General features: G+C 35.3%; 1 protein-coding gene across 1 annotated transcript in view; it reads right to left on the minus strand.

The window, feature by feature from the left end:
- Positions 1-4,263: 4,263 nt before the first annotated feature.
- The window catches only part of ADSS2 (adenylosuccinate synthase 2), a 32,770-nt gene continuing 19,771 nt past the window's right edge, over positions 4,264-17,262 (minus strand). Inside the window, exons 5-13 of the mRNA XM_019730861.2 lie at positions 16,875-16,941; positions 16,505-16,612; positions 15,449-15,530; positions 13,304-13,430; positions 11,896-12,050; positions 10,262-10,386; positions 8,620-8,717; positions 6,977-7,126; positions 4,264-5,407 (exon numbers count right to left, since the gene is read on the minus strand). Coding sequence (XP_019586420.2) covers positions 5,355-5,407; positions 6,977-7,126; positions 8,620-8,717; positions 10,262-10,386; positions 11,896-12,050; positions 13,304-13,430; positions 15,449-15,530; positions 16,505-16,612; positions 16,875-16,941 — 965 coding nt within the window. The 3' untranslated portion in view covers positions 4,264-5,354. The remainder of the gene's footprint in view (positions 5,408-6,976; positions 7,127-8,619; positions 8,718-10,261; positions 10,387-11,895; positions 12,051-13,303; positions 13,431-15,448; positions 15,531-16,504; positions 16,613-16,874; positions 16,942-17,262) is intronic.

Here is a 17,262-nt window from a genome sequence, read left to right on the forward strand (position 1 = left end):
AACTAAGTAACTATGGCATTTGAACAAAACATTTGGTGTTTCTTAGGTGACTCTTTCAGACTAAAATAATAACACAACTACTTTTAAGTGTGTATCCACATGGCCGGAATCCTAAAATATTTACATATTGCAAATTCTTTTCAGATTAAGCTGGTCAGCCCAGGGCAGGGAATCAAGACCCAGCCTTAAAAGGACTTGTTATCTGTTCTTAGCCCCACTACCAGTCTTGTTGCTGGTGCTGACAAACCTCTTACATTTAGTCCACTGGTTATACGTGGGACCAGGTAAGACTATAACTGCATCTGCTTAATAGTTGCATCACTGTTGAAAAACTGAAAAAGGAACCTGGGGATGGAGCCAAGGGGAAAGCTCTGAAAGTATTCTGGATACTGAAAGCTAGATATGGCATAATGCTGTATGTAGTGAGATTTGGGACTGGTAAAAAGAAGAATTTATTGAAAGTCTGTATACAGAAGGCTTACCATTCCTATCTTGGCAAGAAGAAAGCCTCACAACTAGGCATCAACTCACCAGGCCAAAACCTAGAGGGTCTTCTCTAAAGAAATGGAATTATCCCAAAGAAAAGAATCCTACACTCTGGCCCCCAGAAACCCACCATCATACTAGTTGGTTCCCAACTTAACACCCCAAAGTGAAGCCTACCAGTTAACAAACTTCCCCCAAGAACAGAGTTTCATATATTTTTCTATTGCCTTAGTCTTAGATGTGAAGAGCTAACCAAAGATTACCACTATTGAAAAAATAACGCAATATCAAAGACAAAGACCAACATAAACAGAAATGATCCCAGAGGAAACAGGATTCAGGGAACACAAAACCCAAATTAACGAACAAAATAACTTTATCATTTGACAAGGAACATGTCAAAAATAATTACATCCATAAACACACAAAAAAGCAATCTTCCCAAACAAAGCTCTTGGAAATTAAAAATATGTTTACTAAAATTAAAAATTGGACAGGATTGGAAGAAAATTCTGAAAACCTCTATATAAAATAAGAAGGCAAACAAATTTTAAATGGAAGAGGCATAGAGCAATAAACCAGGAGACTCATCATCTGACTAATAAGCATTATAGAGACAGAACAGAGAAAACGAGTAAAGCAAATTATCAAAGAAACATTTTTCACACAGCTTAAGACCAGAAGCCTCCTGGTTTTCCTTCTGTTATTTATTTCTAGTATCATGCCATTGTGAGGAAAGAAAACACTGTAGGATTTCAGTAAGAGGAATCACACTTTCAATTTGAAAACATACTGGAAAGTTATAGCATTAAAACAGTGTGGTACTATAGAAAAATTGCTGAGTTTATGTCAACATGTCATGGTTATCTTTATAATCAAAACGTGTAAATCTAAATGTTTTTAAAGGTTTCATTGAAAGCCATGGTTATGCTATCAATGGACATTCATGTGCTTCCAATAAGACAATTACATGTGAAATAGGGTTTTTTTGTGTGTGGTTTTTTGTGTCTTTTTGTAGTGGAACTACTGGTGGGTCAAAGGATTGCAAATACAAATCGTAACAGAAATTGCAAAATTGTTTCCCCCCACTCCTGCCAGCAGTATATGAAAGTACCTATTTCTCAATATCCTGGGTAGCACTAATTTTACTTTTCATACTTATCTGTCTGAGAAATAAAAAGTGGTACCTCATTGTGTTAACTTACATTTTCCTGTCTGTATCAGTAGGTGAATGACTTTTCACGTTTTGGGCCACTTACATTTATTTTTTTCTGTAGATTGACTAATACGTATTGATTATTTTGCCCATCTTTCTATTAGTTGTCATGTTCTTATTTATAACAGCTGTTTGTGTATTAGGGCTATGTGTTGAAATATTGTTTCCCGAGTTTTTCATTCTCAGATTTTTTTTTTAAACTGTTCATAGTATCTTAAAAACTATTAATCTGGTCTAATCTGTTCCTTTTTCTTTAGAAGGCTCTCTTTAAGATTATGTACTTTCCTGTATTACTTTCATTACCTAAAACTTTTATAAGTTAGATTTTATGCTATCTGAAATTTGTATTGTATGTTGAGAAGTTTGGCTATCATCATTTATTTTTTTAATGTATTCTTTTCCCAATAAAATGAAAGGTCATTTTTAAGCTATATTAAGTTCCCATATATGTCATATCTATTTCTGGAATGTGTTGACTCCATTTCCTTATGTATTTGTTCTTTCCCATGACAAGATCACACTTTATTATAGCAGCTTTATGTTTTTACATCATAAAGGGGAAAACCCTCCCTCAACACGTTCCTTCTTCAAAAATATCTTTGGAATGTTTGCACATTTGTTTTTCCACCTAAACTTCAATATAATTTGTCCAGTTACAGAGACACTATGGTGAATCTGATTAGAATGGTATTAAATTCATACATACTCATTTGCAGGATGGTATTCCCATTCAAATATATTAATCAATTAATATATGGACATGTACATACTACTTAGGCCATCTCCCATTTAAATATCTTGTTCTGCCATGCAGTTCCCTTTGACTGAATTTTAAAATTTAGAGTGCATGTGTTTTACTTCAGCAATTTTTCTGTGTTCTCACTGTGCCCCCTTAAGTATATCTATTACGTTTGGCCCACAGTCCTCTTCTTTCCTATAAAACATGTTTTGGCTGTTTGGCTTAGTCGTCCTCCAATTTCTCGTCAACCTCATCAGCCTCATCAGCCCCTCGCTCCTGTTGTTCAATGGCTCCAACTTTCCAGGTTCTTTCCAGCCCCCGGGCCTTTGCACATTGTCCCTGGGCCTTTGCACATTGTCCCTGGGCCTTTGCACATTGTCCCTGGGACTACTCATCCTTTTGGTTTAAATGTTATTTCTACTAAAGGTCTTCTCTGACCTTTCTCAAACTTAGATGAGGTTCTCCTTCATAGCGTCCTGCACTTTTCCACTGCAGCACATAACATTACTTGTATCTAGTAGAATCTAGCATAGAGCAGTCCCCCCTTATGCAGGCTTTCACTTTCTGCAGTTTCAGTTACCCGAGGTCAACGGTGGTGTGAAAATATTAAATGGAAAACTCCATAATACAGAATTGTATACCTGAAATCTATGTAATTTTACTAACAATTGTCACCCCAATAAATTAAAAAAATAAATTAAAAAAAAAAAAAACTCCAGAAATAAACAATTCATAAGTTTTAAATTGCATGCCATTCAGAATAGCGTGGTGAAATCTCCTGCAGCCTTGCTCCAGCCCACAAATCAGCCCTTTGTCCAGCGTCTCTACCTCCCTTCATCTCATCTCATCACAAAGGCATTATATCATCTGCCATCATCACAAGGGTGAGTACAGCACAATGAGATATTTTGAGAGACGGACCACATTCACGTAACTTTTATTACAGTATACTTATTCTATTTTATTTTTTGTTATTGTTAAGCTCTTCCTGTCCTTAATTTATAAGTTAAACTTTATCACAGGTATGCATGTAAAGGAAAAAACATAGTATATGTAGGGTTTGGTACTATCTGTGGTTTCAGGAATTCATTGGGGTTCTTGGAACATACCCCCTCGGGTAAGGGGGGATTACGGTATACACTTGTTCAATAAAGATTTATTATTTGAATAGTTATCTATGATTTTTAAGACTGAACTGTATCTAAAGAATAGATCCTCTCGTAACCAATTTAATCAGCAAACAGCTCACTTTTAAAGGCAAACAGGAAAGAATCACTCGCACTGGTCAAAAATGAGTAAATGTCTATCAACATCAATAGCAGCGTTACACTTTTTCAATAAGGCAATGCTCAGAGCCAAGATGAGAATGTAGACTTTAAAATGCTTACCTCTAAGAGCTTTCATCTCTGAGTAGCTAATCTAATTTGGAATTCAAGCAGGAAGATGAAAGAGTCAGGAGAAATAAAACCCATTCAACTTCCAAAAGAATAAATAAAAAATATTTATCATATATTAAGTGTAAATTATCATTTTTACATAAAGGTCATTAGTGATCAGTAATGGGCTTGTAAGATTATCTGTATTATCCTTTTGATTTATTGAATCCATCAAGGCTGCTCCTATTTTGGAATTTTTCTTGAACTAAAAGTATCAATAAAAATACATCTAGTGAAGATATTTAGATCCTTTCAAAGATTCTGTTTTTCCTCTCTCCCCACTGTATCCCCACAGACTGCAGAGATAAAGCACCATCTTATATATACTAGGATTACCATTACTTCTCTGATCCTGTTATCAAAACAAAAACACAATACACAAAGCATACTAGAAATATCTTGTTCTTTTTAATCAGCTATTGATGGTATAATAAAATAAATTTAAGTGGCACCTAATTTAAACATTTAAAATAGTTCACTGCAGGATATAATCTATAACACAATATGTTAGGCCTAATTGTTAAAATGACACCTCTTTTTTACCAAGAAAGGAGAAATAAAGGCATGACCAACAATTTGGGTTCATTTGGATGTTTACAGATGATTTTGTAGGCATATTGGCAGGCACGATGCTGAAAAATCAATCCACTAGATTTAGAAATAATGGTATGACAAAATAGGAAGGCTACACATTTCAGAATTAATGTCTGAACTTAAAGAAAAATATCCACCAAATATCACAACAGATCTTTTAATGACTAATTTTTTAACATTAAGATTGTTGTTTTAGGGAACACCTTTTCTCTTAGAACATTGAATTAAATGTTCAATGTATTAAACAGTTTACAGAGAGAAATAAGTTTTGTGTTCTGTACAAATTAAAGGACCCATGAATATATCACCCTGCCCCACCAAAGCTCAAATTTGCAATGGTCTCAGCAGAAAATAAATGGTTCACAATTTAAACAGAATTTATAGCATTACAAAAGTTTACAGAACTCCTCTCTTACCATCATTTTTTTCTAGCTGCAAAGATTACAATGACAGAACTGAATGATCAGAATGTAAAAATATTTGTGCAAAACTGCATTAATTGTTCTTACCATGTAATAGAGGTAAAACCTATGAACACACAATGACAATAATGAAGAACTACATTGAAAGTAACTCTATTTTAGATTTCAAACAACATGGGTTATACCATTACTAAACATTAAAAAAAAAACAAAATGTGGCACCATGAGCAGCAGGAGCAACAAATGATTTCGGCAATGATGCCAGCTAAGGCCGCCGACACTGGAATAAGCCGAAGTCTATCTCCACACCAGCCATCCATCTTAAAAGACTGGAAACAACGGTGGGGCTTACAACTCATGTCAATGTCTTTATTCTTGAAATTTGTAGATCATAAATGAAATATTTAAGAAAGTCCTTTCCCCCCCTTCTCAAGGAGTATTTCTTGTGTCACTGGAAATCCTTAGAAGAGCTGAATCATAGACTCTCTGGATTTACCTACACCAATCCATTTAACTGGGAAGGGAAGGAAAACAGTGTAAGAATAGCATTAATTCATTTATAATGGTCAATCTTTGGGATTAACGGACCCCCCACTTTTCTCATTGTCACCATGTAACTTTTCGTGCCTTTTGTTACCTTTTTGTTCTATTCTGTCAGCAGATTGTGCCAGTTTCTAAACCATCAGAATGTGCATCTGAGATCCAGCACAGGGTAAGTCTACCTTATGGTTTCCTGTTTTAATTGACTGATATTTACAATTCCTCAATTTCCAATAATGAGGCTAGAAAAATCTTGGCCCAAACTAGCAGGGACCTAAAGAACCTTTGATCAAGTTCCTAATAACTAGAATAGACAAGCACCTTTCATAAATGGATGATGCTAAGAGGATACTGAAGTGTCGTGGTCACTTTCACGTCTCAAAAAAGCAGAAATACCTGGACAAGAACTGTTTTAACTTGCACAGCTTAAGAACTGCCTACTGTACCAGCCTGTGGGCATCTCTAATCAGCTGTACCTCATGGATAAATCTTTATGGTATTTTACAGATGTCATTATTAAATTCACTTGTTTAGATTTCAAAAGCTGTTGACCAAGAGGAGTGAGCAAACATGCTTACTGAATTGCACATCAAGCTAAAAGGGGTGGCTGGAAAACAAGATTCATGTTTGACATGAACCACAAAACAAAATGAGAATAAGTACATAATAGATTTTATATGGAGGATCCATATAAAAGGATCCCACCCACTTCACCTTTTGTCTCTCAAATTTCCTTCGGTGCAAATAAAAAGGAAAAAGCAATGTGTTGGAAGAAAAACTTCACATAACTAGTCACAGCCATAACTTGGTTATGCCTAACTCGTTGACCAGCTTATACTGAGGGTGCCAAAATTCTGCATACAAGTGGACACTTTGGTCAACGTTGTTCAAGCAGTAGTTTGTCATAATCAGAAGTGTCTGGACACTGATGGTAACCACTTTGAGCACCTCTTGTAATTGCAGAAGTCAAATGTGACTTGTATTCTTTTTTTGTTATCGGTATATATTAAGTATTACAATTTTAATAGCTTTTTCCTTTCTTAAAATGTGTATACATTTTTTTGGCGCCCTCTGTATTTGTTTTTTAATAAAGAAGTTTTATTTTTTTTCTTACTTTTCCTTATTTTTTCAAACTAGATTTCCTATTTTCAGTATCTATTATTTTCTAGTATCTATTCAAGAAACTTCCCCAGGGTGGTTTAACCCAAAATGAATAAAACCACAAGCCATTTTTGGTGGTGGTGAAGATACAAAAGGATTTGTTATTAAGAGGGAGAAACAAGAACGAATGTCACGGAGTAAAAACAGACCAAGACAGGGTCAAAACCAGTGAGAGGTAATCTATTGTCTTCAGGCACAATAAGGGTTAAAGAAAGATGTTGATATTTACTCTAAGGCATAAAATTATTTTATCATGTCCTGGGTATCTACACAAATCATGAGCACTCTATGAATAAAGATCTCTTATCCTATTTCAAAGGTAGACAGTTAAGCCAAAAGTAGAAAAAGCAAAGTTAGTTGTTCATAAAGTGTTTATATTTACCTGGAATTTGAAGCTCATCTTCAATAAATCGAACATAATTTTGTGCATTAACAGGTAGTTCTTTAAATGTCCTTGCATTTGATATGTCTGTGTTCCATCCTGGGAGAGTCTTATATTGAACTTCAACTTTATTTAAGACTTCTTGGTTTGCTGAATAAGTTAAAAAGTGTATTTGTTCATTGTGTACACTGCCTATTGTCAAACAACTTTTCGATATATCTTAAGTTCACAATCTCTTGTCAAAATCCTTGCAGCCAGATGCGTTTTGGAATTTAGAAGTTTTCATAGTTTAGAAAAGTAGAATGGTTCATATACCATCTGAGATAGTATTTTTACAATCAAACATATTTCTACAGCAACACAGGATTATTCACTCTCAGCAGGTAGATTATTAGTTCTAACATCAGTTCAAGTCAGGTTTGGTTGTCAATGAGTTTGGTGTCAAACTTAAAACTTTCAGTTTTTAGAGCTTTTTTGATTTCTACATGATGGATTAGGGACTGTGACTCTGTATCATGTCGGCAATCTCACAGAAAGGCCTGAACACTTGTTCTCCTCTGGGAAACCTACTGATTGTTTTTGTGACTATGCAGAAAAGCTTCGATGGAACTTTCTTTCATTATCTCACCTAACCATTTTCTCTGTATGCCCTAACAGAAACTGAAAATGTACTAAAAGCAGACTAGTTTCTTTTGCTAGAGATTGTATAGTGGATGCTATACTAACTCCAGATGCCCCTCTTCAGGACTGAGACACTCAGAATCTGAGTCTCTACAACCGATTACCTACAATGTCCAAAACTCAACCAAAAGTCATTAGACATAGAAACAGTGAACCTCAATCAAGGAAAAGAACAGTCAAGAGAAACCAAACTGGAGATGGCCCAGATGTCAGACTAACAGATAATCACTACACATTTTTCTAAGAACTTGCAGCCATCCTCAGTTCCTAAGGACTGCTCCTCATTAGCAAGCCACAAAACCTACCCACCTACCACGCTTCACTAAGCTAGTCAATATTCCTTCATTTGGCATATTCCCAGTCTTACTGGAGGGCTAAACAAATTAACAGTTCCTGTTTCTGGAAGCTAGAAACATTTATGGAACTTCCTGCATAACTGAAGAAATCATACAACTAAAGATGTGCCTGAAAAAACACATGTCCTCAAGTAGGAAGTGTCCCTACATCCATCCACTTTACACAAAACAGAGATTAGAGAGTCATTCATGCGGCTTGAAGGACAGGGTGGGTTAATGTATCAAGGCCTTGCTTACCCTGACAGGCTCGGGCTCTTTCCTCCTACCCTACTTTCCTCAAGGGAAAGTAACATAGACGTTACTTTCACAATAAGTAACATAGACGTTCGTTAGTTTCACAATAAGGCAGATGACATTCAGAAGCAGCTGGGCTCAGAGGTACCATGTTTCTTCTTTCCTACTTTTGAGTTTGCTTTCTGAGACCCAGTACCCAAATGCATAGCAGCTACAAAACAAATGCCAATAATAAGTGAATATACTGGCACTATTCACGAAGGCATAATAAGCCTGTGACTATATGTCATAAATTATACAGAAGAGCTTTATGAAATTGCTCTAATACATTCACCTAATAATATTCTTTATATATGGCCTAAAAAAGAGTACCTGGGAAATGAGGTATGATTTCACCATCTAACTTGTAAGCAACTCCAACTTTGATCTCTGTAAACATGTCCAAAATATCCAATTTGGTAAGTGCCAACCTAATTTTGGAAGAAAAAACAATGTTAAAACAGCAAACTTTTAAAGAATTATGTCTTAAAGCATGCCACACATAAAACACAACAGGACAATATACTGATGTATTTTTCTCATAAAAAAATGATTTAACTGATCTACTAGTGAGTTATAATTATTATTAATTATAATAGATTTTCACTGATTGACTCACACACTCTGGCTTATCTTTCTCATGATCAACACCTACTTTGGGAGGCTGCCTGGAGTGAAGGTCACATGCTGTGGTGTGGGACAGCAGAACTCACTGTCCCACATTGACCACGATACATGCGTATTTACATGGACACCATCAACCCTCATTTCTGCACTCTGGTTATAATCACCTCCAACCTTTTGGTCAGAAATTGTCAAAGGAGAGGGAAAAACACACATCAAGGAACTCCTTGTGATACATCAAAATCTCTCAATAAACTGACTGGACAACAGAGCTTTAAGGGAAAAAATCTGTGGAAATGACATAAAACACTAGGTTTGGGATGCTTACCAACAAACTACTTTAAGTAATTTGAACAAATATACTTTTTATCCTTTATTCTGTTATTTGCTAGGAGTTAAGCCACAGTAATAGACATGAATACATTTATTTACATATTTATGTATATGTGTTAATAACTTACCGAGCAATTTCAGTGAGCCAGGCAATATGCTGTATGCTCTCACTACATTTCTCACCTAATTTTCAAAAACCCTATGAAGTAGGTAACACTATTATCTAGATACTAAAGATGATAAAAAAAAAAAAAGGCACAGAAAGATTAACTTGCCCAGTCACACAGCATAATGCATGGATCTAGGTTTGAATCCAGTAGTCAGACCTCAATCAACCCTATGCACTAAATCACTGTTATATGGCCTCCACTCTGTATATACGTACACTCTATGCTTGTTCTCTCTCTCTCTCTCTCTCTCTCTCTCTCTATCTCTATCTCCCGTGTTTCCCTGAGAATAAAACCTAGCTGGACCTAGCTCTAATGCATCTTTTGGAGCAAATATTAATATAAGACCCAGTCTTATACTAATTATATTATATAAGACCTGGTCTTATATGATAGTAAAATAAGACCCAGTATTATATTATATTATATTATATCAATTATATAAGACCCAGTCTTATAGTAAAATGAGATCATGTCTTATATTAATTTTTGCTCCAAAAGACACATTAGGGCTGATTGTCCAGCTAGGTCTTATTTTCAGGGAAACATGGTATCTGCTTACCTACCTACCTTCACACCCATCTTACTTCCCTCCATACTCATATGCATGTAAAAGTATCATAACTCTTTTCTTCCAACATTGGATGTCTAGGAAGATAACTTGGGGTCCCTCTCCTTGTGTACCCTTCTATACCTTGGTCCACTTCTACCTTGAACTAAAATTTCATTCAGAGACTAAAGGGAGAAATTTTTCTGTTAAGGCACTACCTCAAGTTTGCATTCTATAGAATTTAACCTGTGACCATGAATAGTCCTATATTTCCGAAATGAATGTTTCTAAAAATACTCACGCAGTAAATCCATTAATCATATGAGCATATTTGAGCAAAACAAGGTCCAACCAGCCACACCTTCTTTTCCTTCCAGTAGTTACACCAAACTCTCTACCCCTTGTTTGTAGCAATTCCCCAATTTCCTAGGGAACACAAAATAGAACTTTAGGATTAGAATACCAATGCTGTAAATCTAGTAGAATTATACTTAAGATCATGTAACAAGTCAAACAAAGTCTCTTTGAGATGAATATCTTTCAGGAAACAACTAAGTCAAAAATAGAATTCCATAGAGATGATGGATTCTAAAAGCAAGGGAGGCGTTACTTGAAATACATCCACTTTTGGTTTCATTTTTTACCATTATTTTAAAAACCAATATTTTGAACAAAAACTCACAGACATAGACAATAGTTTAAGGGTTACCAGAGGGTAAGGGGGGAAAGGGGCTCTAGAAGAAGGTGAATGGGGTCTAATATATGTTGATGGCAAGAGAACTGACTCTGGGTGGTGAATACACAGTGTGAGGTAAAGATAATGTATTACATACAGAATTGTACACCTGAAATCTATGTAACTTTACTAATAATTGTCACCCCAATAAACTTTAACTTAAAAAAAAACACAATATTTTTATGATGTTATATAGATCACTTCCTAAAATTTAGATTAACATATAAAAAATATAAAACTAAGTTGTTAGTATTTAAAATAGACAACTTAAGGTAAGTTGTTCCAAGAACAACTGTAGTCTGATCATTTTCCTGAATACTATTAGGCGAACTTGCATGTAATAAGTACTTGTTGATAACATAATGCTCTTTTAAAGAGACTTAAGGTTGAAAACAATGCGCAGAGATCTAAGCTACAGCCACTTCCTATAACTAATTTTCTGTGATCTATCTGTTCCCTAATTTATGCCTTACTGACTACAGCCGTCATTTCCTTACCTCTTATAGTCTGACATCATTATAATTATGTATTTTTTTAAATGTTGCTCTGTCAGGTTTGAATCCCAGCCCTATTTGTGTGGCCTGAGGCAGAATGGGGATGGTGAGACTACCAGCTCCCTGAGCTGTTGTGAGGGTCCAAAGAGCTTCTGAGTGCACAGAACTTAAGCAGCACCTGGCCCCAGGTCACCACCAGGTAAGCGTTGGCTGTGATTAGACAGTGTCTGGAGGTCACTTCCCTCACTCGTGGCTCCTAATAAGTTCTCGCTGAAAGGTAGTTGTCATTTTTAACTTCTTTCTCCTCCACTGTCTTAATGCCCTTTGTAAACCCACCTTCCTGTAGCCTTGCAATTACAATTCCCTTTAGAGACTCTAATCCCTCCCTCTTTTGTTGCCAACCTGCTGCCACTAACAATAAAGATGTACATACAGTTTTGTTTGCTTTTGTTTTTGCATTTAAGGAGGGCGCAGCTCACAGTGGCCCATGTGGGGATTGAACCAGCAACCTTGTTGTTAAGAGCACCGTGCTCTAACCAACTGAGCTAACCAGCCACCCCATGCATAAAGTTTTTTTAATGTTGTTCTGATCAATCTAGCCAATTAAGTGACATGCCCAGAAGACAAGAATTCATTAAAGAAAAAAAAAAGTATGAATTTTTATTTTAAAACTTTGGAATGAGATTTACGGAGAAATAGGCTTACGTTGTCTTGTTCTGTAGGAAAGGCACCAATGCCAACTCTAGTTGTGTAAGCTTTCACGACTCCATACACTTCTCCAACATTCTGAGGGGGCATACCCAACCCAGTGCAAACACCTCCAACTGTACAGTTTGAAGAGGTTACAAAAGGATAAGTTCCTAAAAATAGAAACAAGTATTAATATGCACACACAGATATACATTATTTAAAAACAGAACTACTATGAAAATTCTGCATTTGGATACATTCTAGGTATTTGAAAGACTTGAATATAACTGTAACCACCCTGTCAAAGCTTCAATGTTTTTTTCTTGATTCTTTTTGTCTGTAATGAGATAAAAACATAGGTGGTTAGAGCTGCAGCTGCAGTGCTTACAGTGGAGCGCTCCTTGAGCGCAGACACAGTTACTCAGCTCTGTATGGCAGGTACTCACCTAATGAAGTGCTAAGTAATTTAATGCCAAAACCCTGCTGTTATTCCACTATATAGATTTATAATCTGTGTAGTTTAACACTCTCCTGTTATTTTAAACAAATTTATTTTGTTATGAGTAAGGTATTACTATTACTGTTGCAACCTAGAGTGACAACAGGATACTAAGAATTTTATAGTGTTTCAGCATTTTCCTACTTTTTGACTAAGCTAAGAGTGGTGTACTCCCCCTGCCAAGATCTTCTTCGTACTTAAAGTATTCAGTATGCTAATCAGATACTCTGCTTTCTTTCCAGACTGCATAGGCATAGATGGTATCAAAATACACACCCACTATATAGAAATACATTTTCTTTTATTGGTTTACTTGGAAGTCAAAAACCAGTGAAATGTCAATACGAGCTGAGAACAATCAGACTTAATCCTGAAGAGATCATGTTTAGAGAGAAAGGTCAACAAACCCCAGTTGTTTGAAGATGTTAAGTGTTAACTTTTTGAAGATGGAGAAAATGCTCTACACCCACTCAGAATTTCATGTCCAGGGAGTTAATTAAACAGACTTCCATACATCTTAGAATGTCCATGTTTAATAACAATGTATATTAGTTCCTGACATATTTTTTTAAGCTGAATTAAAGATAAAGATCTTCCATAGGATTCATCTAATCATCTTACAGTTCTAAGGAAATGAGGTCTAGAATTGAATCAACTAATAAAAATCAGTTTATAGAATCCCAAATCCACTGACTCAAATAGTGATTTCATTTTTCTGATGAACTATAAAACTTAACACGTGTATTGTTTTCCACAATATTCCTTTCAAAAAAGATTAATGTAAGATGACAAACTTCTATCATTCCTGAACATATATACAAGCTAAAAGCCTTGTTTTAAAACCCCTTCATGCTAACATTAATTTTTTATATCTTAAGTACATCAGGGCCCAGTTAAGCTCCCCATAAGTCATATCTCACTTACCAAAATCAATATCTAGTAGTGCTGCATTTGCACCTTCTACCAAGATTTTTTTTGGTGGTCCATGTAGGGCCTCATATAGGAAATAAACTCCATCTTTCACCATTGGTTTAATCCTTTCCATATAACCCTATATACAAAGACAAAAACCAACTTCAATGTATACTAATAAATCTACAATATAACCAGTGCAAGTAAAAATTACCTGACTTTATGACAGGGAACACTGACAAAAGCAAAGTAGAAAGGGGGAGCTGATGGTGCTCACCCTACTGCAGCATTTGCGGATTACCTTTGGTCTTTCATGCTGATTCTCCAGAACCAGAAAAGAGACACTAGCTCGAGAAAAGTAGAGATACAATGCAAATCAAAGGTATTAACCTCACTGCAAATAATGGTGAAAGCCTTCCGAATAGCCAAGTACTCATACTCTGTAAACCAGCTTTCAAGAAAATAAAAAGATTTCAGCATATTACATTATGCTTTTTATATTTTGTGAAACATTTAAAAAGCTGCATTTGTAATCCATGTAACCATGAGTTTTAAAACTTGAATCTCAGAATGTGATTCTCAAACTGTGGTGAGGGCCACAGGTGACATTGCCAAGCATACAAATACTAATAATTGATTGATAACATTCTTTTGCCATCATATTCCATTATATTAATAGTAAAATATCTCAGCAGTATTACTAGTAGATAATATCAAATACTATTTTACATAGCATTATAAAACTTTCTCAAAACATTTAAAGTGTTAATAAAGCTACTTAATTTTAAAATTCAATTAAAACAAGAATTTTCCCAAGGTCTACAGTATAACTACAATAAAACCTAGTTGTGACTGTGTTTAAATATTTAACAAGACTACTACAGAAATTCCAAGTTCCACTCATGAATTGACCTGAGTAAGTTAATACCCACTGATGAAAGTATGGTCAATCTGATGCTTATTCCTGTTTTAGTCCTTTTTTTATGCCTGAAATGACCAAATCATTCATCACATCCATTGTTCCTTTAAGTCCTGGTTCATCACCTACTAAGAAACTTTTACCCAATTCTGTTCATTGTTATTCATCTAGTTCGCATTCACATGGAACATGTATAAAATAGAATCGGAAAGCAATATCCACACTTTAGCACATAAATATTTCCAAGTTGCTAGTAATAAATTTCAAGTATTTGTTGCATGTCACAATGTAAAGAAAATGGCAGTCTATTCTAAGCTACAATTAATATAATGATATCGGACTTAGAATGTTCCTTGGAAGTCATTTTTTGAAATTTAGTAAGTGGATAGACCTAAGGTCTGCAACTGTTCTAGAATGGCATATGAAGTTTGTAAATACCTAGTCATTTCTGGAGCTGATATTCATACTTATTTATAGAAGAGGAGTAATAATCAGATACACAGGAAGCAGCTCGAAATTCACCAAAGACTGTGGAGGCATGGAAGGGTGGAGAGGTTAGGAGACTTGCCTACTGACTAACTCAGGCACCACCGACACTTTCTAATTGCCAACTGTGGGTCTAACCTTGGGCCAATGTGGTTCCTAAATGGGCGGCTGGCTTTCAGTCATCACCTCTCTCTCATCCCTTTGATTATCCTCCATATAGCTATGAGTGATTTTTACGTAATACAAATCTAGTCTTTTTTCCACTCAGAATTATTCATTAGTTTTTCATTATCTCCAGGACAAAAGCTAAACTCCCTATCACTGCATATAAAACCATTACAAGACCTATGATTTGCCCCTACTTGTCTAACTTTATTTTCAGGTCCTTGACTCCTGTTCTCTGCTCCCCTCTGAGGGTTGTTTAAGCCACATCACGTGAAGTTATTCAAACATGCCATGTCCTTTTAGGTCTATGTGCTTTTAGATTTAAAAGGGGCAAACAAATCACTTTACTAGTTCTTATCTATAATACTTGACACATATCTGTGTGGCACTTATTATACTATAAACTATTTAATGTATAACTTCTCAGCACAATGTAATTTCCATAAAGGAAATTAAAGACCGTATGTTCTTCATCCTTATATTTTCAGGATAAGGCGTAACACAAAGCCTGCATGATGAAAGAGCGAATGCCAATTTGGCAAAGTAGTTTTTGAAAGGACACTAAAAAGGTAAGAAGAAAGCAGTACCTTGAGTTTTTGTAATTCACCTTCGATGTCTATTTCCAGAGTAGGGTATATAGATTTGTACTGGTTAGCTAGAACTTTGAACCTGAGAAATACACAAAAATCAAGACATTAGCTCTGTTTAAAAATATTCTGAAAAACATTATTTGATTCAAATGAGTTCTATAAATAAGTGATCTTAAAAAATTAATCCCCAAACTTAAGTAACATTCTGAGAAATAAAAATTAATAAAGGAGATCAATTATGATAAATGATACTCTTAAAATATGTTTTACTCAAGTTTAGGAATATCAGCAACATAATTAAGGTTACATATGTGTAGGGGGAAATAACTGAAATCTGTAACCACCAGAGATACATCTGAATTAATTATACTGTATGAAAAATAAAAGAGGATGGTTTACATGATGCTTCTAAGAGCGACAGAGGCAAACATTAGCAACTGGTCTGATATTCTCAGTGGAAGTGCCCTGACAGTGCAAACGAAGTGCTGACTGAAAATGGATAGAGCACGTCATACTTTTGATCCCACCTGTTACAAACACAATAGCTAACTCCCCCTCACTGAGTCACCATATTGCCTTCTGGGGATTATTAGGTTTCCCATGGAGATTTTTCTACAGAGAGTTAAGTGTCAATGTGTTATTTCTATTTTGCAAGGTAAGCTTGGTACACAATAGTTCACCAGTACCTCAGTAGGTGAGAGGCTAATCATTCTAGGTGACAGGACAAAATGGAGCCTCTGGATCTGAAAAAATGAGGCCCAAGGATGCAGTGGCTCCACCAAAGTACCGCCACCTCCCCTGGAAACATCTGTTTCTCAGCAAACCATTCCAAACTCCAGTCCTTAAGTATAATTTTGGCTTTGTCTTTCTTGGAGTGATGCTATGATAATAACATCATGTTACTTTTCATGAAGTAATTTGAAATAAAGGACCAATTAGAATATAATAAAAAATAACTTTAATATTCTAAACAAAAATACCAATTTGCATCGTGGGTTTTAAAAATTCTAAAAATCCACTTGCTCTTTCCATTCTGAAACCCAAGTTCGTTACCTCTCAGAGAAGCCATCAAAGTCAGAAACCAGATCGCACATCCTGAGTCCACTCCGAGCAGCTTTGGAAGAATAAACTGGTCCAATGCCCTTTTTTGTGGTACCCAAACTTAAAAATCAATCAAAACAAGCTTTGAGTTAGACAAGAAAGATGTAGTTCTTTTGGTCAGATCATCACAAATAAGGAAGTTACTATGACTATTTTCTGTTTATGCTATTTCCTGTAAGTTTATTTATATAATCCTATTGATTTTCTCTGAAATCTAAACTGGATATTTTAATACTTATTTTTCTTCAACCTCACCTAGAATTTAAGCATAAGGGTCTGTATATGCTTCAACTGCACCAAAAACAAACAAAAAAAAACATACTTTTTTCCTGCTTGTTCTTGTCTCTGTTGTTCCTGGATACCATCCGCTGCTTGATGAAAATCAAATACTGAAGGGAGAAAAATACAATAAAAACCTTGTTGAAACAAAGATAATACAGTAAAGCAAAACATACTGCATTTTAAATTACCAAAGTTATAAATCCCTTCAATCTAATTTCATTATGATAAATCAAACGGATACATTTTTAAAAGCGACCATAGTGGGAGTGAAGGTTACAATACCAACTCATATATGCGTATTAACATGAAAATATGCCTGTTCATTCATTCCTATTTATTGCAATCTATACTATTTTAAAAATGAGTCAGTAAAGGGTAATTTTGGAACACCCTATCCAACAATTCTATAAAGCTCAGTGTACTAAGAC

Source organism: Rhinolophus sinicus, linkage group LG12 (assembly GCF_036562045.2).
Source record: "Rhinolophus sinicus isolate RSC01 linkage group LG12, ASM3656204v1, whole genome shotgun sequence".
NCBI classification, from domain to species: Eukaryota; Metazoa; Chordata; class Mammalia; order Chiroptera; family Rhinolophidae; genus Rhinolophus; species Rhinolophus sinicus.